The sequence below is a fragment of the Amblyomma mixtum genome, chromosome 3, assembly GCF_055824585.1.
Source record: "Amblyomma mixtum isolate Tamu chromosome 3, ASM5582458v1, whole genome shotgun sequence".
In the NCBI taxonomy this organism is placed as follows: domain Eukaryota; kingdom Metazoa; phylum Arthropoda; class Arachnida; order Ixodida; family Ixodidae; genus Amblyomma; species Amblyomma mixtum.
Genome location: NC_143014.1, coordinates 27,764,945 through 27,789,849, shown reverse-complemented (window position 1 = coordinate 27,789,849; position 24,905 = coordinate 27,764,945). Strand labels below are relative to the sequence as shown.

At 47.7% G+C, this 24,905-nt stretch overlaps 1 protein-coding gene across 1 annotated transcript in view; it reads left to right on the top strand.

Annotated features, from left to right (window-relative positions):
- LOC149349505 (cell adhesion molecule Dscam1-like) overlaps window positions 1-24,905 on the top strand; it is a 522,475-nt gene that overhangs the window by 362,714 nt on the left and 134,856 nt on the right. The window contains exons 5-6 of the mRNA XM_089578475.1: window positions 10,763-10,932; window positions 15,551-15,674. Of these exons, the coding sequence (XP_089434601.1) occupies window positions 10,763-10,932; window positions 15,551-15,674 (294 nt within the window). The remainder of the gene's footprint in view (window positions 1-10,762; window positions 10,933-15,550; window positions 15,675-24,905) is intronic.

The following is a 24,905-nucleotide window of genomic DNA, read 5'->3' as shown; positions in this document are numbered from 1 at the left end:
GCATTTGCATCCCGGTCACTGTCACCTGCAGAGCGCAAATATGGCCAAATTGAAAAAGAAGCTTTGAGCATTGTTTTTGGTGTGAAACGGTTTCATAACTACCTTTATGGTAGAACATTTAAGGTGTTGACAGACCACCAACCACTAACCGTTCTCTTCGACCCGAAAAGAAAAAGCAGTGTTGTGGCAACTGCTAGGGTGCACCGTTGGTTTGTGTTCCTCGCAAACTACAGCTATAAGATAGCGCACAAGCCCGGTACGGAAATTGCCCAAGCCGATGCCTTATCTAGACTTCCTTTGCCAGAAACGTCAGGGCACACTGAAGACATTTATTTTTCTACACTTGACGAGCTTCCTTTGACGGCAAACGACATTGAACGCGAAACAACGCGCAATACGCTGCTAACTGCGGTTCGCGACATGATATGGCATGGTTGGCCAAAATCTGTTTCTCAGGAACTGCAGCCTTTCTGGGCTCGACGTTTCGAACTTTCTATTGAAGCGGGCTGCATTATTTGGACAAACAGAGTAATCATTCCGGAGTATTTGCGCAGTGTTGTACTAAACTTGCTGCACGAGCAGCACCTTGGAATCACGAAGATGAAAATGGTCGCAAGGCCAATGGTGTGGTGGCCAGGTATCGACGAAGCATTAGAACGAACGGTGCGAACTTGCCACATTTGTCAAAGTGTTCAACCTGCAGCACAATCAGCGCCTTTGGCTCCCTGGAAAGTGTGCGAGCACCCTTGGGAAAGGGTTCATCTCGATTTTGCGGAGAAGGAAGGAAAAATGTTCCTTTTAGCAGTTGATGCCTATAGCAAGTGGTTGGAAGTGAAGGTGTGTACAACGACGACGGCAGCTAAAACCGTTGAAGTTGTAAGATCCATGTTTGCTGCTCATGGTCTACCTGCTGAAGTTGTAACTGATAATGGGCCGCAATTCCGTGCCGCTGAGTTTGAAAACTTCCTGAAAGCAAATGGAGTAAAGCACACTTGCACCCCTCCGTACCACCCACAGTCGAATGGGTCGGCGGAACGGGCTGTACAGACTACCAAGACAGCACTGTTCAAGCAGTTGCTGGAGGACAGAGAAAAGGGAACTACAAGAACCTTGCAGCACAGAATAGACAACTTCCTATTTTGTTATCGAACAACGCCGCACACCTTCACCGGAAGGACACCGGCTGAATTGTTTTTAAGAAGACAGTTACGAACCAGATTTTCCTTGTTGAGACCAAAACTGTCCAGTGCAATGACAGAGAAAAGCGAAAGGGTGAAACAGGCTGCAGATAAGCGAAGAGCGAAGCCGCGATTCTTTGCGACTGGTGACCGGGTGCTAGTGCGCTCTGTGCGTGGTGATTCGGTGAACTGGCGTCCTGGCAAAATTGTGCGTGTAAAGTCTCCCACTACGTATTTGGTTGTCATTGGAAACAAAGTGCGTTTTGTGCATGCTGATCATTTGCGACATTCCGTTCTTGATGATGAAAAAACAACTGCAAATGAAATATGCCTGCCACACGCATCAGAGGTCGCCTCTCCTCCGATGCCTTCAGCGCAGCCTCAGGTGGCACCCAGTCCACTGGGCCGGTTGCCATCTGAAAATGAACCCATTTCATTAAGAAGGAGCAATCGGGAAAGGCGACCTCCTGAGCGTTGGGGCTATGACCGTTTTTGATCTAGTAGGGGAGGAGGAGTTGTGTCGGTATCTGGGGCGCGACACGTGCGTGTACCGCTGTGTGATAAGATATATCTGTCTGTTCTGCGCATGTGCCGGGCTGCTGAGTATATGTATATATGCGTGTCATGTGCTGTACTCGGGGGGAGTTTTTCTTTCGAGCTGCCAGTATGCAGCACTGTGAATAAAGCCGTGTCGTCAAGCCTACGCCTGCTTACTGGGAATGCAACAATTGGTTTATTGGGGTTTAACGTCTCAAAGCAACTCAGGCTATGAGGGACGCCGTAGTGGAGGGCTCCGGAAATTTCGACCACCTGGGGTTCTTTAACGTGCACCGACATCGCACAGTACACGGAAATCATGGAATTAAGCCTGTGCTTGTCCAAAGACGCAACACTGGTCTCCTGTAAAAGGCACACAACACGAACGTAGTATATTGATTCTGCTAAGGCTAATCCCGCCTGTGCATAAGCACCACCCCCCACATTAGCTCTGTGACCGTCGTGAGCGCATGCTACCACACAGCCAAAAAGCATTTCATGCTCTGTTCATGAGAGTGACAAGAGTGTGAGCAGCCGATATAGGGCACGGCAGGCTGACGCCTGGGCGCTATGAACGCCCCCACACGAACGGGCACTGAAACCTTCCCGAACAGAAGAATGGCTGCAGTATGCTGTTCGGCGTCTGAGTGTGCCCTGCTTAAAACTTCGCCCCGCTTATTCGGAAGCTATTCGAGAACTTTACAATAGGCTCGATTTGTTGCGAATCATTTTGTAAATGCGTTATTCGGCTAGTGCAGCAAATCCAATTGAAGAATTTTCGATTCCGCATTGGAAGATTTGGAATATTTGCCTTGTAACTCGGAATTGGTGAAAGATGCTGCGCAGCAGTAATGTGTCAGATGGGCTACAGGGTAACGTATCGTGCTGGAAAGCACCATAAATCACCGCCTGCCCCAGTTCTCGGGCCATATGAGCCACACGCTGCGCTGAAATTATTTCTGTGGTGAGCATGGGTCTCTTCCCTTCTCTGCAACCCAACACCACTGCGGGTCCGCAGCCTTCGTGCAAGTTATTATTCATGGCTCGCTTGCTCTACTCCCCATCAATAAATGTAAAAGAATACCGTTGTTCACGGCCGCATTGTGCTAATGAGCTTGCTTCGCTTATTCCTTCTCTGTTGCTGTATGGACGCTCATGTTCCCAAACCGCCACTGGGTTGGTTGGCGCTGGTAAATCAACGGGTGTATATCTCCAATCAACTTTCAGTATCGTTGAGGATGCAAATGTAGCGGCATCACTTATAATTTCGACCAAGTGACAGACACCAGATTACGCTGGTACTTAGAGGTAGGTATGTGAGTACTAATCCCAGAGCGTCACACAATAAGGACACACCTCGAATATTTAGCCCCCGTTGAATGCAAGCAGTTGCGCAAAATCCTAATGCTCTAAAGGAATTGCGTATCGTTAAAATTTTTATCGCTCCTTCTCAAGCGAAAAGAGGTGAAAATGAGAGATTTATTATTATATTTTCTTCGTTACGTTTTGTGGATCGACATTTAAAATCGCCCAATACAGAATTTGTGTGGGCATTCTTTTGTGCGCTATGCTTTTTTTATGGAGGGAGGGGGGAGGACAGAAATTTCGCCGAGAGTTTAATAGCTATTCCAAGATTATTCTCTATTTCTTATCAAAGTTTGTCTGCACATTTTTCAGCATTCCCAGGAGGAGAAGTCTTCAGCATATGTGAACACACGGCCTGAGAGAAGGACAGTACGTCAAACAATTCTCCTAGAAGAATTTCAGCACTCTTAATAGCGAGCACTTCTCTTGAGTTTCCTATGAACCTGATTCATTCAGCAGCAACGAAGAGAGGCACAGCGATGCTGTTCGAAGCATGTATAAGACGGAGCACACGGTGCATACACTTTATCGCGGTCTACAAGGGGCGAAGTTCACGCTGTTAAACGCGCAAACGTCAGGTCGTCACGAGGTCGTTCCGACTGCTAGAGCCGAGCGTTTTACGCCTCATTTAGCGCCCCGCGCTTAGACCGAAACTTTTTGGTCGTGCCAAATAATCCGCACCGAAGCCTGCGCGCTCTGCTCGAGGCAAACCGGTGAGGGCGGCGCTTATATTATGCGCGCACTTTCCGTTCTGTTGCTGACAGTCCCCCGACGGTATCTCTTTGTCTGTGCGCTGCGTGTTTTCTTTCTCGCTTTTGCATTTTTCCCCTCACTGAATATGGGCAGGTCGCAGGCGCTCGCCGACGCTTGGCGTCGAAGCGGAAGTTGCCCGGAACGGCGACGGAGAGGTGCGAGGAGAAGAATGTATTAAAGGGAATAGAAACGACGCCACGTGAGCGAGTCCCCAAGTCTTGCACGGTGAAACCATTAGCACCACGGTCACCGAGGAGATGACAGCTAATGGCATACGCTTGCCGCGGTGTGGCGGTGTTTAAGGCAGTCGCTGTAGTCGCAGGTTTGACTCGTGCGAGCGGTAACCAAGAAGCTTGATTTGGCATAGTGTGAAAGACTGCGTTGTACGAGTGTTTTGCTTTTAAACCGGTCGCCGCACGTGAGCGGGATAAAATGATGCAAATAAAAACTGAAAAGGTGAGTGATAAAGAAGAGGGGTATGTAACAGTAAGCTGCACTGTTGCGACCTCTCGCCGAGGTTCCTTCAAGCTAAACAGTCACTCCGGGTGCCACTGTAGCTTTTAAAGGCTCATGGCAGCCGATCCGAAACATGTACCTTCGTTTCCGGCGATATCAGAAGCCTTTTGCATTCAAAAACACCCGTGTGGTTCAATTTTTGGGTCTTGAATTTGCTCTATGTCTTGCTGTTTTTAATCAATCCGCAGCCTGAGCACTCTGCGATCGAGTTATAAAACATCGTTTCGGCGCACAAAAACACGGACGAAGAGAGCAGACAACACAAACGCCGAATGTGAGTTCCCTTACACGACATGTGGTCGCAGCAAAAAGGCTGTCGAGGGTCGAAAAAATTGCCGACGATTACGTTATTTCCTAATGCGAAATTTCAGCGCAGTTCATCAGCTGTTTGAGCTTTTCGATAAATTGAGGCAAAGAATGTAGTCGAGGGTTTGACGGCATACCGTCTGGTCAGGAATCATGGTCATGAGGATTGCTGGTCACTGGCCAAAGTCAATAAAGAAAGTCGTTTCGGGAGCGCTACGGCTCCCTTGTTCACTTGTAGATAGTGAACAAGGGAGCCGTAGCGCTCCCGAAACGACTTTCTTTATTGACTTTGGCCAGTGACCAGCAATCCACATGAGGCAAAGAATGTGAGCAAGACATGTACGTACAATTACAGACAGCTTTTTATTTTTCAGACATATTCCTTCTTCAAGAAACGCTCCACTAAAAGTAAAGTTACACTCGAGAGAAATTACAATACAAAATAATTATTGCGCTTAATGTGCACTAACACAAGAGAGAAAGGCATACAAACAAAACACAATTTGTTCACACTGAAGCTTAAACGGCGGCTCGGGTGGTCAACGCCCTTCTTATATAGGCTCGCTCCACGTCTGTGTGTTCTTCGCGCCAAGGAAGGCGTGCACATACACACAGTGTCGTCTGTGCAGTCTCGTTCTCCTTCTCGCGCTGGACGCGCGTCCTCATTGGTTAAAGGCCGGGAGTGGCTTCGAGAAGCATCTGGAACTTTCTGTCGTGGCGCCGCCACCGTAGCGCGAGTGAAGAGGTGGAGGGCATCTCTTAGCGCACGCAAGGCTACGCCCTCTCCGTCAACATCACGTAGAAACGACTCGGACAGTCTAGAACAATCGACAGCAATCCCCCCGCGCGCCGCGTCGGCGAGCGGTGGAAGGGGGCAGCCACACCAAAGCCACCTGTCCACACACACAAGGCTAGTCTCTCTTCAGGGGTTCCTTCTCCCCCGTTTTACGACGCGCGCCGGCGAGAGCCGTACGCGCAGCGCTGTTTTTTTTTTTTTATTGCGAAAGCAATACTGCTTGCACTTTTCTGATATCGATGGAGGTTCATCCTTCGCTCCGGCGCAGCTGCGGCGCGCTACCACGTGACAGCATGACGTCACGACAAGAGGAGAGCTGAAGGCCCAACTCGTCTCATCGATGGAGGCTCATCCTTCGCTCCGGCGCAGCTGCCGAGTGAGAGCGCTCGCTAGACTGGGATAAAACGGGGCTGCGGCTGTGCTCCTCGCAGTGCTGTGCTATGTCGGAGGATGCGTACAAGGCGAGGCTGGAACGGTGTGCCGCGGCCAAGCGGCAGCGCCGTGCCGAATAAACAGACGAAGAAAGGGAACAACGGTTGGCGAAGCAACGTGCGTATGCTGCAGAATGGCGAGCACGCCGGCTTGCTGCGGGTGCATCTACAAGTTCAAAGTCAAGTTTAAACGAGGGTAGTTTCATGGACGCTCTTACTGCCGAAGAAGAATCTGTGAGTAGTGCGGAGCGATATAATCACAAAAGAAGAAAACGCCGTGCGGAAGAAATGCCGGAACAGAAAGTAGAGCGGCTTGCTAAAAGAAGAGTGCAGTATACAGCCAAGAAGAAAGAGCAGAGCATTGTGGTGATTCGAGACGGTGACATCGTGGCTCAGCGACGTTGGCCAGAGATAAGATAAGAGATAAGAGTTGGCGAGTTCAAGTCTGCTACGCGTGAATTCGAGAAACGAAACTACCAGCAGAACCAAGCGCAGCCAGGTGTTATTGCTTTCGCAATCAGCCAGGCTTAACCAAGCTAAGCCTTCAGCCAATTTTTTGTTTGTTTGTTGCTAAGGAGGGGAGGAGGTTGCGCTTTTAACCTCTCCTGGTTACAACGAACAACGCCAACGGTGACGGCGACGCCGCGAAACGCAGAAACGGGCGCCTAAGAGGTGCGCTCTAAAATTATTCGCACGCATAAAAGGAAGGAAGACGGGGTCCCAATATACCAGAAGGTATACCTCTAAGCGTAGACCCCTGAGCTAGTTGGTTCCGAATTGCATTCTGAGACATCGTTTCGGCGCACAAAAACACGGACGAGCAGAAAGCAGACTCCGGACGTAAATTTCATTGCACGACATACGGTAACAGCTAAAAGGTTGACGAATGTCGAAGACGGATTCGCACGCATGAAAAGAGGGAAGACAGGGCCCAAAGTACTAGGAGGTATATCGCTAAGCATACAGAGCTGTGCTATTTGTTTCTAAATTGCATTATGAAATATAGTTTTGGCGCACGAAAACACGGACGAGGAGGCTACTAAAATAAATTTAGTATTTTTTTTATTTTAATATCAACGTCACACAGAAGAGTAAACAAAACATAACACGGATAAATAGAAAACCTATTTACGTTCACAATGTGTTTTTTTTTTGTCTCGGGCCCATCTGAGCCCGCTTGAACCCCGGAACAGAATGTTGCTGCAGAGCCGAACCCGGAACTGCAACTGAAAGGCGTGAACCCAAACCGAACCCGAGGAAAAAAAAGGATTCTACGCACTGCTCGGAGTGACTGAACACTTTGAACCTTCGACACGTAGTAATCTGCGATTATAAGGCGCATGTATTGCCTCCCCAAAGTAAAAAACATACGCATTTCATAGGCGAGGCACTGATCGTGGCGCTATCCAAGTCTTCGCGAGAGAGTTCCCCTCTTCCGATTAGAGGACCCAAGGAAATGAATGCCGGCAGTGATTAACGCAGAACCCAACGAACGTTCTGGCTTTTAGCTGAGCCTTTGACCCAAGCACGAATCACGTAAAAAAATATGGCGGCGCTCGTCAAAATGACAGCCATTCACTTCGCTACTCGTCGCAAAAACACTCTGATCCCATTCGCGGCAAACCAATCGTGCACGAAGAAGTCGCTTTGTTGCGACTTGTCCGTACCGCTAAGTTCGAGCGATTGTATGACGCATATTTTAATTAAGCTTGGGGATTTCGATAGCTGCTAGAGTCTCAGCGAAAACTGACAGTTCGGTCGCCATGGAAACAGGGGCGAAAAACTCGAACCGGTGCACGTTCTTAGCCCAAGCGAGTAACCAATAATTTACTCTCATGCTGCATATTGATGGTTATTACTGATTAGTGCATTTCTTATACCTACAACATAAAAGGAAACCGCACATGAAATAAATTTGACGAGATTTAGAGCTGTCTGCTAAAATTTAGGCCCCAGTGGCTTATAGCAAGTGGATAACGCAGTCCGGAGGCCGTATTTCATAGATTCATTTCCCTGTTCATTCTCTTCCTTCTTCATTACTGACAGCTGCCGCTTGCAATGTCACGGCTGGCAGCCAGCGAGCAGCGTTGATGGCCGGCTCCTGTATCAGCGGCGGGGTGGGCCCCCAATCCTATAGGAGTCCCTCATGAATCGAACTCGCACGCTGCGCCAAAGCAAACAGCGGCGAGTCAAAGCCAGGTGCTCGATGTTCGCGCTTTTCTATTAATAATTCAAACGTCTCGCCGCTTTCTGGGTTGGCGCGCGGCTAGCTCGAGCCAGGTTATCAAGATGGAGGAGATTCGCAGCTCGAAGCAAGGCGGCGTGACTATGAGCGTCAGGGAGAAATATGCCCAGGCAGGCCGAATTACGAGACAGGGGCAGAGATTACGTCTATGTCTGCAAGGCCAGCAGCAGATTGTTTTATGTTCTTCCTTAACCCTGGCCTTACATTCCTAGGCCGTGTATTTACTTTTTTTTTTCAACAACAGGGGCAAAAGAAAGAGAGGGGGGGGGGGGGGGGGGCACATTCCGCTGCGCGATTCAAGTAAGTGGGCATTTTTATTTTGTTTTATAGTCGAGTTGGGCTAGCTGGTCGAGGTGCTAGCCGGTCGCCACGTTATTTAAGCAGCTATAGGCCACGTGTAGTGGATAAAATCAATACTCGTATTTCCTGTGCTACAAAATCTCCGTATCACCGCGCAGATAAGGTTCCTTGGAATTGTTGTAGATCAATTGGTGTGTTCCTGTTTACTAGAATGATCGCGTGCGAGCAGCCCGCTCCAAGTACAGTGAGCAAGTGGTGAGGCGCGTGTGTGCAGTTAACTGCTGACTTCGAAATCCGCGACAGATCCGGGAACGTAAGCGGTCTCAGCGCCGTCTATCCTTTTCGCATGGGTCGGCTCGTATTCCCTAGAGCGCTGCCGACGGGCGGGGAGCGCTGATGCCTTATTTAGTTACAGCGGCATGTTTCTGCGGGCTGTCTCGCGTCTTCAGAGCAAAGTTCGGTATTACTGAGCTACAGCGAATGGCCTGCGGCACACCTAAAACGCCTATGCCGATTGTCATAATGACGCTACACACTCTCGTTTCGCCCCATTCAATGTTTAATGAAAAGCGAAAAAAAAAAAGCGTAGAAAGATTGGCTGTTATGGTGCTGCGTGCGCTGATCGATGCCCGACATGCGGCAAAAAGGAAGTGCTGGAAGAATGTTCATTGCTCGAACTCGGGGGAACAGTTCCATCTACAATATGAAGGAAGAGGTTGTGCTCGAAGTAAGCGAGGCCCGCTCGACTGTGCGTACAAAGGGAAGCACTTCATAGAATAGGCGCAGTGCATGGCTGTGTCAAATGTTTGTAAAACATGTTGCCTAGCTCTGCCACATTCATCACTGTTTAAAAGAATGGTTGTAAGAAGGTAGTAAGCACAGCATTTACGAACTCTGACTGATTTTCACTATATTTTTGGCTAAATATATACTACCGCTTCAAAGTAAATTACTAAAAGTCGGCCCTTTTTACCTTTTTACTACCCATGGACGCTGGTTAGTACTTGGTTAGTGACCGTTCCTTTAACCCTAAAATAAAAGTCGTAGAACATAACTCACACAGAGTGTTGTGCGAATAAAATAGTTTTGCAAATGAACATTTCTGCAGCGTCATGCAGTTAGTTAGATTAGCCTATTTCTGCAATCGCAAGTTCACAATTAGGGCTGGTATCTTAGCTCAATGAGTAAGAGCCGCTAGCCCGCAACTGAAGGTCAAATTTACGGGGTGTATAAGACGGAGAAAGGCTTACCTGTGCGAGAGCAGTGAGTGTGTCACGCTTGTGCGACCCTTTCTGACTTTTGGCTTCCTTGGAACGTGAACCTTTGTGTGTGTGCCCGGTGGGGTTATGTGATGTTATTGGCCAGCATGATTAGTAACTGAGTACTCGCCATGTCTAATCTAAGCGTAAGCGTGTGATTTACAACCAGCAACCTTCTGAAAGTTATGACTGATGTCGGGCTCTGGTTACATTGAATATATACCTTTTTATTTTTCCAATGTACACAGATTTAGCAAACGACACCAACACACCGTATACTACAAACACAGCAACATATGCGGAAACAATTACTACCCATTTGCTTAGTCAATACTACTACCTTTTGATTTGTGGCTGTAGTACTCTTCTCTGGCTTCTTGAAGTATTAACTTTTACTACCTTCTGTTACTAAGAAGGCAGTTAGTTTGTGCGACAAGTACCTGGTTAGTAGTTATTTAGTAAACTCTGCAACCTTTCTTTAAGACTATGGTACTACGCAAAACGCTACCTGTTACCTTACTGCTGCGTTCTCGCTGACGTCGTATGCGCTGCGAAGGACTCCGATGGGCCTTCAATTTACTCGGCCGTGCTAAAGACACCCTGCTCGATGCAGAGTGTTCTGGATTAAATTTTTACCGCCGGGTGTTTTTCGTCATACAACAAATGCGTTTCGTATTTCGCCTACATTTATATGCAGCTATGATTCAAACCACAAACACGTATTCAGCAGGCAAGCACAGCAGGCACTGACCCACCACATCGAAGAATGTCATGACATGTTCGAGCCTTTGACTCTGTATTTTTGGATGTTGCATGCGTAGTGAACCAAAAAGTACTACCTGACACGAAGCCCCATTTCCAATACTTAGTCTTCATTATGTATCAAAAACACGGCATGATCTCAGTGATGATGTGGCTTTTTTATTTTTAGTGCAGACCTCCGCATGCGGCTGTTTGTTCACGTCTTTCAAGGATAGAGTTGTGTTGTTTCTCATTTCTAGGGGGGAAGCTCTGCCTAGATGTGAGCGGCGACGGAAGATGGCGTGCTCTAATGCGGGCGTCGAAACTCTCCGCAGAAACCAAGGGACACTCGGCCCCGCAGCTGCTCGAGCACGAAGGCAAGGTGCGGGTGCGCGAGGGCACGCTGGCCAAGATACCGTGCGCCGCCACCGGGAACCCGCCGCCAAATTACCGCTGGTACAAGCTTACCGGCTCCCAGATCCACCCGGTTGTCCTCAGCCACAAGGTGAGCACCGTACTGAACCAAGGGAAAGGAGCGCAACCTTTATGCACTTTGCACATGCACTAGAACCATCTCAACTGAGCAGGTGAAAGCATAGAACACAAACGCAGTGGAAAGGAAACTGCGCGGTGTGAATTGGGCCTCTCAATAAAGGGATAGATAACCTACGACAGAGATTATAGAAGGAAGGTCAAGGACAATAGAAATAGGGGGTGCTCCTCTGACAGTATATTTTCCGCTTTCTTCAATAATCAGAGAATTCCAGAACTCTAATCATTGCTAGTGATCAGTCAGCTTGGAACACTTCACCGATTGTGCGGATAGCATTACCAGAAACGTTCAATCGTGTTAGCTTCGTGAAAAATATTACTTTGGCACAGGCAAGGACGCAATCCCTGTGTTATGCGTGTCATCAAGATTAGTCATGTGGACAACCTGCGTACTATTTCACAATCGGTTCGCACTGCAGTGGACATTACAGCTGTTGCTAGCACACCAGGGGCTTAACTGTCAAGGTATTTTCCTCAGAAGACCGATTCGAGACTGTCTCGCACCCGTTAGTTAGGCAGTTGCGATAGCCGGCAGTAGACCTTTTCTTTGTTTAGAGCTTAGTTAATTTCTGGACTGTGCCACGCATGCGCAGTAAGCTGCCTCTGCGAAATCCATCGATCGGAATGCTGCTGCCACCGCCTTGCGCAATTATGGCTGCGCACAGATAAAGTGGACACGCTAGCAAAATTTCTGGGCAATCACACGTCGCCAAAGGTTTTGGGAACTTGGCGCCAGATTTAGTTTTCAGTACAGAGGCAGAGTGCGCGCTGTTCGGTATAAAAAAAATGAACTGTGGTGACTACGTCATCCATTAGTGAAAGACGTAATATCATTTGCGTGGTTTTGTTCGGTGTAATCAATAGCTGGTCCTCAGATTCTAAGGAATATTTCGTATTCCGGGCTTTAGAGCAGTGGTGGCCTGCAGTCAAAGGAGTTAGCTGCGGTGACTACTCTCCCGAAATAGAGAGACGGATTATGTAACGATTAAACCTGGTTTGCTTTTCGGGTTCTGACTTTTGTGTGAATTTATATTAGACACACAACGGAAACGATCTGAAATGTCTATTTTCGCGTTAATTAAGAGCGCGTGATTCCACTTTTTCAGGTTCAGGTTACGGCTTATTTTAGGCTTTTTGCTGCAGTCGCCGCAAAGCCAGTTAGAATTGTTCTTTCTTGTTTCTTTTTTGCGTGCTCCAGCACGCATAAAATCACACTATCTCCATGGGCTTCTTTTACGGCCCCTTCAGCGATGTCCCTCCAGTGATTGGACCTGAAACACAGGTCGGCAGTACCGAGCAATTCGTAACACTCACTCATCCTTGTCCTTGTTATTTAGGCGTGTAAACAACTGAACTTGTTACTGACTTTTGTACTAAATTTTTCGTACCCTTTCTACAAGCGTGAGCCATCAACATGGACTGGGCAACCACCGAAGCCGAAACTCGGTGTCTTGCGTTCCACGTACATGTCTGTTTTTGTGTAACACAACTACCGCCTGTTCGTCACCCTTTGCAAGCCCTGAGCGCCCCGTGAGATCTGAGAATAATTTAAGCGTGCCCCAGTGCTGCACCAATCGCATGCTGCATACTACACTAGTCTTTCCAGGCGCACGGTGAAACGTGACGACAAGCGAAGCCCGTAAAACTCTCTCGTCTTCACTTCTGGAAATTTTCGACAAGACCAGAATAAAATGAAACCATCCACGCGACTAAAATTTCTGAAACTGCTTAGACGCCGAAAGCCAGATCCTGTTTCTCGTCGTTCAGAAGGAGTCTCGAGTTGCCCCGAGTAATCAAGCGAAAACACCAATCCGCCAACTTACCGGGGCAGAGTCACATTTCCGTCTCGTGGCCAGCTTGCTTTGCCTGCGCAAAGGGAGGGAAAAAAAGTCTTTTCGCCCAAGAGTCGGGAAGCACGATGGCACAAAACTTGAGCATCTACCACCGACGAGCCGAGGCGTCTTCTCCGGTTTTATAGAACGGAGCGAAAGGGACTGAGCGCTGCAGCTCGGGCTGGCTGTGCCGCAGTTTAATTAAGCGTTGATTAGGAGCGTCCTCTCAACTCGCGCATCTAACGAGCGACGCCGCAACACGATCGAATGAGCTGGACGTAGCTACCACCGGAAAGCACAGCGCAGACCCCAAGGAGAAGACAATCTTGTCGAACACGGCGCTGATTGGATGTCGTAACAGCCAGCTGCACGACGACCGTGGTCAAGCAGCCGGTTAGCGCCGCTTAAACCTCAGTTAGAAGAAGGGAAGTGCGGGTTAACAGCGCATATGACTGTAGCAAAAGAGGATTCCTAGTCGTAGAGTGGGCCTCACCTGGAGTTCCAATTCCATGATCAGGCACACAAGGCGGCTACGCGCTTTTGCTTCCGCCGGACGCGCGGCTGGTGACTCACCATGGGACATCTGAAAGTCGCGCTCGAGCCATGCGCCGCGCGTTGATGCTGCCGCTTGTAGAGTCGGACGACCATGATATCCACTCGTTCCTGTAGCGGCGTTTCGGTCCTCAGTAGCGACTTCCATTTCGCGTGAGGTACCCGCCGCGGTGGCTTAGTGGAAATGGCGTTCGGATGTTGTGGATGTTGTGCCCAAAGTCGATGGATCGAGTCGTGGCCGCAGTGGCCGCATTTCGGCATACCATTGGCTACCAACACTGGCCAGAACTCGTGCTCCAGTCACACGCAGTCGGCTCTGACGAAAGGGAAGTATTCGCAGTACGGTCCCTGGTCCAGGTGCTTGGAAACCACTCAGCTGCTTCCGGAGCAACTTGTGACCTCTGAAGGCAAAGAACTTATGTAAAATAGCCAGCGAACTAAAATGTCGCCTATTGCTCGGTCCTAGTTGGCGCAACTAGTGTACGCTAGCAGCAAAAGATGACTGTTCTCTGCTCAGAGAGATTCAAAGATGACGCGTGTACAACACACACCTTCTTCTGATCGCGCGGCTCGGTGGAAGCTCTGTTTCAAAGCGCGCTTTGCCTAAGAATGGCCGGCACTCGGTGCGGGAGAGCAGGCTCCCTGGCTTTGAATAGGCCCGCCTTAACAGCACGTTTCAAAACTTTCCTTTCATAACACACGTGGCAGACACTACGCCCGGAACAAAGATGTCCATTATTCGAAACAGCCAGTTGCAATTTTGCCCCCTCTGTTTTTCTTTTCTTTAAAGCGCAGCTCAATTAAGACCCCGTTCCTGCGTTCCGCGTCGTCGTCGGGCTCGTCGGCGTTGTCGGCGTAACCGGCTGTCCTATAGTAGCCGAACGAAACGCCACCTGGAAGGTGGCTGTCACGGAAAGATCCCCTAGGGTGGCTAGCCGCGTAACATGCCACCCGTGGCAGGCGGTAGGTGGCAGGTGAAGAGCTGTGCTCAAACCCTGCATTACCGACTGCCGTAATCGACTGTACATTTTTTTTTGTCTAGTGCCCAGAAAAAAGCCGCTCCTAATTGTACCTACATTTATCCTCGACCACCATCCTAAATTTCAGCTTCCTCTCGGTTCAATGGGTGACAGAATGGGTGACGGCCCAAGAGAGACTGTGTGCGCGTCCTTTACGCCGAAACGGGCTAATATTACGCTTTTTCTGTAATAAACGCTTGATATTTTCGCCTCTCTTTACTGACCGCAACGTATCGGCCATTTAGAGCAACGGAGGACATCGCTCTATTGTACTTGGATTGACTTTTTCTCGATTTTATTTTTTCCCGGTAAAATGCACCAAACAAATAGCGTCGTCGACAATTTTAAAGGTATTCTTGAGGTGCAACGGCCGGGCGAAATATAGGTATTTTCTGTTCTTGTGATATCTGCCAAAAGAAGAAACTACCTTCCCAATTTCCTTGCAATTTTTACATTGTGTAGCCGTGGGCAGCGAAGGACATCCCTGACTATCGGATTATTTCGTTCATATGAGGTCTTTTAGCCTGCACCAGAATCTCGGAAGGCTATTCCTGCATCTCGCCTCCTCCAAGACGCGAGTGCTGTAGTCGCGTATCTAATCTGCAGTTCCTTGCTCGATAGAATACCGACATAGGTCAAAACTACTGAGGTGGTTACAGATGTAAAGTAATGTAATGTTACCCCAGTTAAAATATAATAGACATGCTTTGTCTGTTCCACCACTCACAGACCTGTGCTAAAGATTGTTCAAACTTTTCGATTGGCGCTCGTGTTGCTGTCACTGTTACCTGTCAGCGCCTTCAAGGCTTCGTCAGTCTTATATTCACAGCGTTCGCCCGAACATTTCATCAACACTGTGAATGTTAAAAATAAAGTTCAATTGAATGAATTTGAGCAATACGCAAGACCAGCGTATATGTAGCACATTGCTACGCCTGTGCTCGAAACAGCTTGTCTGAAACGTAGCTTGCAACGTGTCATGGCTGCACTGCAGCAACAATGTCCCTGAAGCGGCGGAAAGCCCTTTCGATGCGCCGTAACATCGGCAAGTGCGTGAGCAAACAGAGAATGAGAGGCATAATCCCTTTCCTCCAGTGTTGCACCCAACCCGATCGAATTGCCGCAGCTTCGGCACCCGCCCACTCTTGGCTATTCGTCTCACACGCAGGTGCAAGAAGTCGATGGAACACTGGTGTTCCGACGGGCGAGCCTCCACGACAGCGGCAAGTACGTGTGCATCGCAAACAACTCTCTGGGTCAAGACAGGGCCGACCGGGAGCTGATCGTTACAGGTGAGTGCGCGCCTGGGCACGCTCACGCTCGGCACGAGTTTGAACTGTGACTTCAGGACACACAGCTGCAGCCTCCTCGGCAAACTTGTTTTGACATTAGTGATGCTTTCTATTCTCAACGCCCATGTCCTGCTCCGAAATTTGTTTTTCAAAAGTGCGTCCTAGTTATGACAGCATTTCAGGGCCTGTGGCATCATGCCTTTTTCTGTCTACGTAGGAAAAATGGAAATCTCGTCAAGTGCATATTCCATGGACAGATAAATGCAATCTGCACCACTTAGCCAGCTTGTTTTCATTGCAATGTTTTCATGGTGCAAATAAATGCCCGTAACTCCTAACCTCAGCCGCCGTCGCACTGCGCGTTCGCTCCGTTTCCAAAACATCGACGCTAATGCGGGTCGCAGGGTCCCTCGTACTCGCCCCTCCATCCCGGGTGTTTGTGTTTCCGTCCTCGGTATGCTTCCTCAGCAAGATGTAAACATTTTCTGCTCGGATCAGCGCTAAGGGGAGCCCCGTGCGACCACACCGCCTTCCGTCTTCGAACAGTGGCGGTTGAATAACGGCAATCCGGTCGGCTCGTCGGTCCCCAGAGCCTTCTCGTCCGGTCGCCAGCATCGAACGGGACGCCGGACGGGTCGCGGCTCAGCCGCCAATCCTCGATTGTGTCGCCGGCAATGCGCTGCTCCTCGGCAGCCATCAGAGTGGCCGCATAACAGGAAGGAAGAAAAAAAAAAGAAAGCGGAAAAAAGGCGGCAGCAGAGAAACGCAAAATAAAGCCGGTGACCGGTGCGGAACAAAACACAATAAAAAGGTAAGCGTTCGGAAGCAATTTTCGTTAAGAGTCCCGAGTAGGTCGGCTTATGGGCTCCAGGAAATCATGCTTGAGCCGGGAGCCAATCTTGTTGAAATCACTTTGGTCGTGCTGCTTTTCTCAGATGGAGGGTGCTGGCGACGAGAGCGGCTGCTCCCGTCTTAGAACCGTCCGCTGGCGCCTGCGCGCGGCGGGTTGTTCTTAGCGGGCTCGGTAAGCTGCTCTGTGCCGAGCGCGGATGGTTGTGCGCCCTACGAGCGGATTAGCGGCCCGCCGCGCGGGGTAGCCCTGCCATTCGCGTCAGATGCGCGGCAGATGTGCTCCGATGGCCGACCTTAGTGGAAAAGCTGCTGCCGCCGCTGCTCCGGCGGCGGTTGCAGAAAAGGAGTTCGTGAAATGTATCGTCGAGCCCTCTAGCGACGTTACGGGGGCGGTGGTAGTAGTAGGAAAGTCACTCTTCCCAGGATTAGATGGAAGTGCCCAGTCTTGAACTAGGAAAGTGCAGCGTGTCGCTCCGCTCTCGGGCTCGCTTTTCTATTGGCGTACGCTCGAAGTTCTCTCCTCCAGTCTTCACGGCGTTAGTGATAAAACCGCTTTGTGCGTGTCCTATTGTCCTTATGTTTCGCTTTAAGTGTTTTCAATCTTATCCATCCGCTCTTGTATCAGTATGTGAAGTCTTATTTTATTCGAATGAGTCCACTCCACCTTAGCAAAAACTGAGAAAACCCGAAAGCTTTTAGCCGCAGGAAACTGCGCTATTCCAGCTCTTATATGAGATGCCTGGCATGTTAGTTAGAGCAACTTGACACCAACAAGCAATCGAAAATTTGTAGGTTGTTTGATAAATATCAGGACGCAAATTTAAGATTTGGCTCTGATAAAAGTGAAAGAGTGGATTTGGCCCAGTTTTGTTCCGAAAACTTTATTTCCAGAATAGTATATTCAAGCTCTGTTAGTGGAAACAACGCTTAAAGATAGCCATGCTGTTAATTCAGTAGAAAAACAATTGGAACATTCATTGCGTGCAATCCGGGTCACTCCTGTGCTTCACCAACCCGTACAACTAAATGTGGAAAGCAGGGTTCTTTCACAGGCACTCACTTTATTCTTTTCTTTTGCGTGCGTGTGTTCCCACATAGAAACAAAGTGAACTCGAATATAGGAGAGCTATAATGTATTTAGGGGTTGGACATTTCGGTTTTAGTTTTGTAAATTCGGCAGACTCTTTTCGGGGTTTATTTCTGAGCTGATTTTTTGGTTTATTTCGGCAAATATTATTTTCTACTGATGAATGAGGTGTTTTTTTTTTTTTTTCAGTGATATAATCTGGTATTTTTGTGCGGTCAGAAGTCACTTAGGTGTACCTTTGCCTTTACTTCACCACGAGCGGTCAGTTTACTAGTATTTTAACGCACAAATGATCGTATTTAGAGGTGTGCCTATAGGAGGAAGCACTTTCACCATTACAAAAATGCAACTAAAGTTACGTCATCGATCCTTCACGTAAAAACGCATATGGAAATTTACTTCTAAAAACTGGGCTGTCATGTTATCGTTGGGTTGTTGCGCTCGGTTCAGCGAGAGGGTGGAGCCTGACGTGGCCTGCGTTTTCGACGGCAGCGATGGAGCTAACGTGGAACAGTCGCAGCATGCAGAACATGCCATTGTTTTCGTGTCACTTGTGCAGAGTTTCGCGTCAGTGTCTGCGTGCTGGGGAGACGCCTAGTTAACCAAGTAACTGCCCTAAGCGGGTGATTTCAGCGAACAAACAGCGCTTCGCTGGCAGACGGCGAAGAGTTGGAGCCTCCCGGTCTACAAATGCGTGTAAGGTAGCGCAGCAATGCTTCAAAGCTAGCAACTGCGCTACTTAACCAACGGTACAATCGTCTCACCACATCCTTGGATTCCGTACACTGTAGTCTTCTCTTTGACTGTGTACCTCTCACTTAATCCCGAATTTCAAAAATTGAATTCGGCGGACCTTTATCATTTTTTTTTCGGTTTAAATCGATACGTTCAAATACTAGATATCTTTGCTTTTTCGGTGCGCGACTTCTGATCACTTCATGAACCCCGTCTTCGGGATTTAGATCTCCTGCTGGTCTTTTAACATCCTTCGCAATCGATGAGAAACCAGTGCCTAAGAAGGAAGAAGTGGACCCACGCTCAAAACAGTCCGAGCTAAAAGGCGCAAGCTTGCGCGAAGGCTGGCACGTTACTTGGGTCGCACGATGTCCAGGGCGCTTTCCTAAAGGACAAGTGGATATGGCTCAGGTTTTATTTGAGATGGGCTCTGCGGGCAAGTTTTGCAGGCGTTATTTTATCCCTTTCGTTTAGATAGCTTTGCACAAAAATAAAAATTCGGGGATTCGCTTTGCATTACAGTTCAGTTTCATTTAGTTACCGTTTCTGGATTTCGCTCATTTCGAAACTAACTTCTCGTACATTATTAATGCATCCAAGAGACAATTCACAGCTGTGAAAACAGAAGGTACGTCTTTATTCGCTTATACCTGCGATTATCCGATATATGTTAGGAAATGCTGAGGCACCACCACGGGCAGATGCTTAAAGTACGGAGCACTGGTAGCTCCACAAGGTTCAGTGTTCCTCAACAAATGGTGTTGTTTGCTTGCAGCGCATTCCGCTTCAGCTTAAAATGAAGTTTATAGTCTCAAACCTTGTACAATTTGTGCTTAAAATTTAGAAAAAGGTCCTAGAGTCACAGGTTGATGGGGGAATATCTAGTTATTGCTAACAAATAATACATGCGAAAAGAAAAACAGTAGCAGCTTGCTAAAGTAGAATTAAGAAACTGATACAGATTATTTGTAATGAATTGTACGCAAACAAAAACACCGCAAATTTTTTTTTGGAAATTGACGAACAGAAAAAAGAGAAGTGCGAAAATTATTGTTAAACCGGCGTAGTAAGCTAGATTTTTTACCGTAATTGGGAAATTTATTCTAAACTGATGTAGCTCAAAAATTTGCAGGATGTTTGCCATAATTAGTCTTGGTATCTATGTATTAGGTAATAAACAGTTTTTCTCAGATGCAAAGCCAGTGTGTGTAAGATGAGAAAGCTGGGTATTGGTAAGCGAGCGGTAACTCACAGTTGCGAAATTTATGTAATGGCCTTGCTCCCAATACCTTTCTTAATCCCTTAATGATCGGCCTATCCCGAATGAAACAGGTGCAACCAATTACAATTTCTCCTTTTTTCTCTCGCTAAGCGTATCGAATTCTCAAAATATCGCACAAGGTGCATTGATACGGTGCTACGTATCAATGCAGAGTCCAAGTGTCACTGGCCAGAGGAGAAGAACTCGTGCCGCAAGTTCACTCAGTCCAACAGACAACCCTAGCGCCAAAACTTCCTAAAACATCGAGGTCCATGCTGCGGAAATTTCGTAGCAGAATGATTTGAATGTTGTTACTTACTTATTTACTAGTGTGCCTGGTTATGTGTTTGGAGTCTTGTCAATGTCACTGCTTGAGAAATGTGTGCATATCGCTAATTTTAATTCATTGCACAATAATCATAACTATCATAAAAGTATACCGTGGTTTCGCATTTCGCTACGTAGGGAATCAAATTTCGGGAATTCAGAACTTTTCACCGAAGGTTTCATTTCCTCGGCACTACAAAGTTAAAGATAGCCGCCTTCTGCCTAGCACCTCTCGGTTGTCCGGTCGGTTCTGCCGGTGCTTGAAGAGCATGTTTTAGTGTTTTACTCTCCACTGACCTCTTGGAGTTCTTTATAACTGTTCTGCTCTGCTTTCACTGATTCTATTTCAGCGGACACTGGTGCTGCTTGAGCATTTTAGATCAAAAGGCCGTAACTAGGACGCGGGCTTGAATTGTGCAGCGATTTTTTTTCGTGAGGCGTTCTTTCGCTTCTTTGCCATCGGTAAGCTCCGCCTTTGATATCAAAGCCGATTAATGACATTGCTTGTTCACCTGCTAGTTGAGATGTCACAAGCTGCAGCTGGAGCGAAAGAAAGGCTCCTTGCAAATCGTTGTGCAAGAATTAATCGTTGCGGGAAAATTACAACACTTTGCGCACGATGTCATTTCCTGCAAAGCTGGCTCTGCCTCAGTATGACCTCTCAAGAGGAGAAGTATACAGCTAGGTTTCAAGACTAGTTCCCAAAGAAACGATTCCTAAAGAAACGACACTTGGCATTGAAAATCACGCGCGGTGGCAGTGCCGGACAGCAGGGAGTCCACGGGGCACAGAAATTCACCCAGGAGCCGAATTCATACCTTGATTATTCGACTTCGTCAATTAAAGAAGAAGCAGTTCGAGAGAAAGAAAGTGGGCCCAGTAATAAGCGGCCCCATTCGCTGCTTTTACCGACCCGAACTAAGCTCGCACACGGGTGGCAAGACGTCCACCTACGTTTCCTACACTTTTCTCCTTTGTCCTCGTTATACTCATTTTAGACTGCAGGCTGAAAGGGAGGCGAGAACACTCGTTCTTGATCGTCATAGCAGCTTGCGGCGTGGTAATAAAGTCTGGACGCCAGTGCCTCTCCATCGGCGCTGCTCAGAGCCTCCGCAGCGGCGCCCGAGTTCGAAGCTTGCTCATTATGCGACAGCGCACCGGTCCGGTGTCCGTGCCTGGAGCCCAATGAAGCCACTGCGCCCTCAGGTCAGGCGAGCGAACCGGCCAGTTTCGGACAAGGCGGTTCCCGTGCACCTTCACTCGGTGAAGTGATGATGAAGGAAGCCGTGGGTGGTCGGAGCAGAACCCCGACGCGTGTTTCTGCCATCTTTACAACCGCCTCTACATCTTCACTTTGCCTTCATTCCCTTTGCGTGCGCATAAAGAGCATCCAATGAAGAGCGTTATTCGATTCGATTAAGAGAAAATGTGGGCCAGAGGTTGCATCTTGAAACATGGGAAAAAGCCCACCTAGGCGCAAATGATTTCACGACACAAAAAGAGACGAGGAGACAACGGACAGGCGCCAACTTCCAACTATTTATTGCTCGAAAAAAACACATACATTTATAGTCTCAGGCAACGCCCACATTTACACACCACGTGCCTTATCGCAGCCCTGACTTGTCGCCTAGCACAAACATTATTGCTCAGAAAATCGTACTCCGCGCATACAACCAGAGTTCAGTTCAGTTCAGTTCAGTTTATTACCTTAAAGACCCCCGTAGGGGTATTACATAAGGGGTGGATTATACAGAAAAATAAGTACAATGGTTGCCATGTGGGTTCAACATACAATATGATCTGTTAGTGTTTTGGAAAAGTTGGATGGGCAGGTGATAGCGGCGATGCTGTGGGAAAGGCCGTTCCAATCTAATGCTGCTCGGGGGAAGAAGGAGGCAGCGAACGTGGTCGTATGGGTCCGAGGCCGGGCAACTTGAAGAATATGGCCAGTGCGATGCGATATGCGAGCTGGTGATGTGATATAGCCTGCGTAACCGTGGGTGCTGTAAAAGAACTTATGAAACAGGTTTAGGCTGGCAATGCGGCGACGAATAACAAGGGTTGATAAGGCGGATTCTGCTTTTAAAGACGACACGCTGACTTGGTATGAATAGGTATTGTGGATGAATCTAGTGGCACGGTTCTGGACGGATTCGAGGGCATTTATGAGGTATATTTGATGTGGATTCCATATGGGGGATGCATATTCTAGTTTCGTTCTGATTAGCGATTGGTAAGCCAGGAGTTTGACTTGTTGGGGAGCGGGACGTAAGTGGCGTTTCAAAAAGCCTAGTGTTTTATTCGCGGATGATATTACATTAGAAATATGTGTGCGCCAAGATAAATCATAAGATAGCGTGACTCCTAAGTACTTAAATGAGTTAACTGCTTCTATTGGGATTTGAGCTATATTGTACGAAAAAATAAATGGTTTAGTGCGACGAGTGAAGGATACAATCTTGCATTTCTGAGGGTTAAGTGTCATCATCCACAGGTCGCTCCATTTCTGAACGTTAGTTAGGTCAGTCTGGAGGGATTCTTGGTCGGAAGAGTTATTAATAGTACGATAAATGACGCAATCATCTGCGAACATACGAATGTGACATGATACGTGAAGGGGCAAGTCATTAATGTATATTAAGAATAATAACGGTCCGAGCACTGATCCTTGGGGGACGCCTGAGGTAACTGGAATGTAATCAGAAAATTCGTTATTAACTATGACAAATTGGGTTCGATTTGTTAAAAATTCCTTAATCCAGTTTAGAATGCTAGGGTGAATATTTAGGTAAGAGAGCTTAAGTAGTAATCTCTGGTGTGGTACTTTGTCAAAGGCTTTTGCGTAATCTAAAAAAATAGCATCAATCTGTTGGTTGGTTGCAATCAAGGTTAGCATGTTAGTCATGAACAAATGTAGCCAGTTGTGTCTCACAGGAAAGGTTTTTACGGAAGCCATGTTGTGATGAATGAACGAAATTGTTGGAATCAAGAAAGTTCATGACTTGAGTTGCAATTTCTGGCAAAAAAAAAAACGTCTTTTTGAATTAAAGTTGCTATGAATCTCCCTGCAATTCAAGAACGGCGCGCGGCGTTTTATTCGGGTCGGTTGATATATAACGAGAACTTCGAGTTGATTCGAAAGTTGGTGGAGCGCCCCTCCATGAACCGGCCGTGGACGTATTTTGCGAAGCTCTTAGGGCGCTGGACAGAAACTGATCGCGAAGTGGATACCCACGTGAGAAATATCGTATTTCGCATTTTGTAATGCACACGAGCATCGCTTCGGAAAATTCAGGTGGTTTATTTTATTGAATACAAATTGACTAGAACAGAAAAGTTAGAATGTTATGACAGTATGTAAACAATCCATCAATTTTTGTGAAAAAATCTCTCTAACGATATACTCGCCTGGTCAAACAACTTAACCTCAAAAGCTGTGCTCTGTAGCCATTGCAGCATTTTTATTCAATATTTGAATCTAATGAAATGAAACACCCGACATAAAGAAGCGGATATAAACGCGAATTGTGAGGGTATAGAATTTGGAAGCCTTTCAAAACAAATGTTCAATAAAAAATCAATCTTACGTACATTGGACGCTGCCTTGAAAATATCAGTTCCCGGAATGAAATTGCACCCCCTGGAAAGTTTGAGCCTTTTTTTTTTTTTCAGGTCACGTTTTCGCATCAAAACTACCCATTTAAAAAATCTACCACAGGACAGCGAACGCGTTATTTAGGCGCATCTTCCGGACCAAATTGCGGTATGGAAGTTCAGAACCCTGCCCATAAGTCGGCGCCAAGCGGCTGCAGGCGTAAGCTCCTACGTCATTCCCTTCAAAGGTTGATCTCCGGCGCACCGCTCGCTGTGATGACGTGTCGCGCCGGAAAGAGTGCAGCCAAGGCGCCAAACAAGACAAGGCGAGAAGGAGGTCCAAATGTACGCGCCGATAACGTCTAGACAAAGTGCGAAGATCCAAAGCTGTGCGCCGCCGAAGTTAACGGTTGGTTGGTTTATGGGGTTTAACGTCCCAAAGCGACTAAGGCTATGAGAGACGCCGTAGTGGAGGGCTCCGGAAATTTCGACCACCTGGGGTTCTTTAACGTGCACTGACACCGCACAGTTAACGCTTAAAATTGTGTTGTGAATGGTAACCATCCGGTGCGGTCCTTTGCTTTTTCGCATCTTTCTTTTAATTCCAGCTAGATTTTATTAGCTTCCTTGTCGCTTTGGTTTTTAGTCTTGGGTATTTTCTCACTTTGGTTCGGACTTGATTCCTGCTGAATGATGTTTCCCGTGCTTTTGATCTCGTGGAAGCTAGAAATGCTACAAAGTATTTCGTGCTTTCAAAACAAAGGCTTTTGTAGAAGTGAAGAATCAACAAAACGCTTGTAGAGAGAAAGCTGTAGGGAGGAGGGGTTACATACCTGTTCATCCAATCGCGCAGAATAGAGAATGACTGTCTTCAAGCTGCCAATCCATAAACTGCCGACAAGGCAAATGAGGCAGGCTTCGTAGGTTATTATTACCGCCCGGACGGTTCACGTATAGGTTTGTCTGAGAGACTTTGCTTGATAGCACCTGAGCTTCGCACTTTTTTGCTTCGTATTGCTGACGCCGTCTGGAAAGCGAAACACAAATTCACTCCACTGAGACAAACTCTTCTTCCTTCTCAAAGCTAGACTTTAGAGGTTCTCGATCTAATTCTATAACGCTTGTTATCCCGACACGTGCGGGATTGTCTCCACTTGCCGCATTATGAGATTGGACTGCGCCACGCACTGCGTACTTACAGCATCTTTGCGACAACGCCGTTTGGAATTTAAACCTAACCCAATTTAGCCGACAGCTGGAAAGAAAAACTGCGATAGCGAGAGCAACCGCAGGCCGCCATACTGCTCTCAATCGATTGAATGCTTGTACTGCAATGAATAGGGTACATTATGTGCAGAGCCAGGGTATTAAC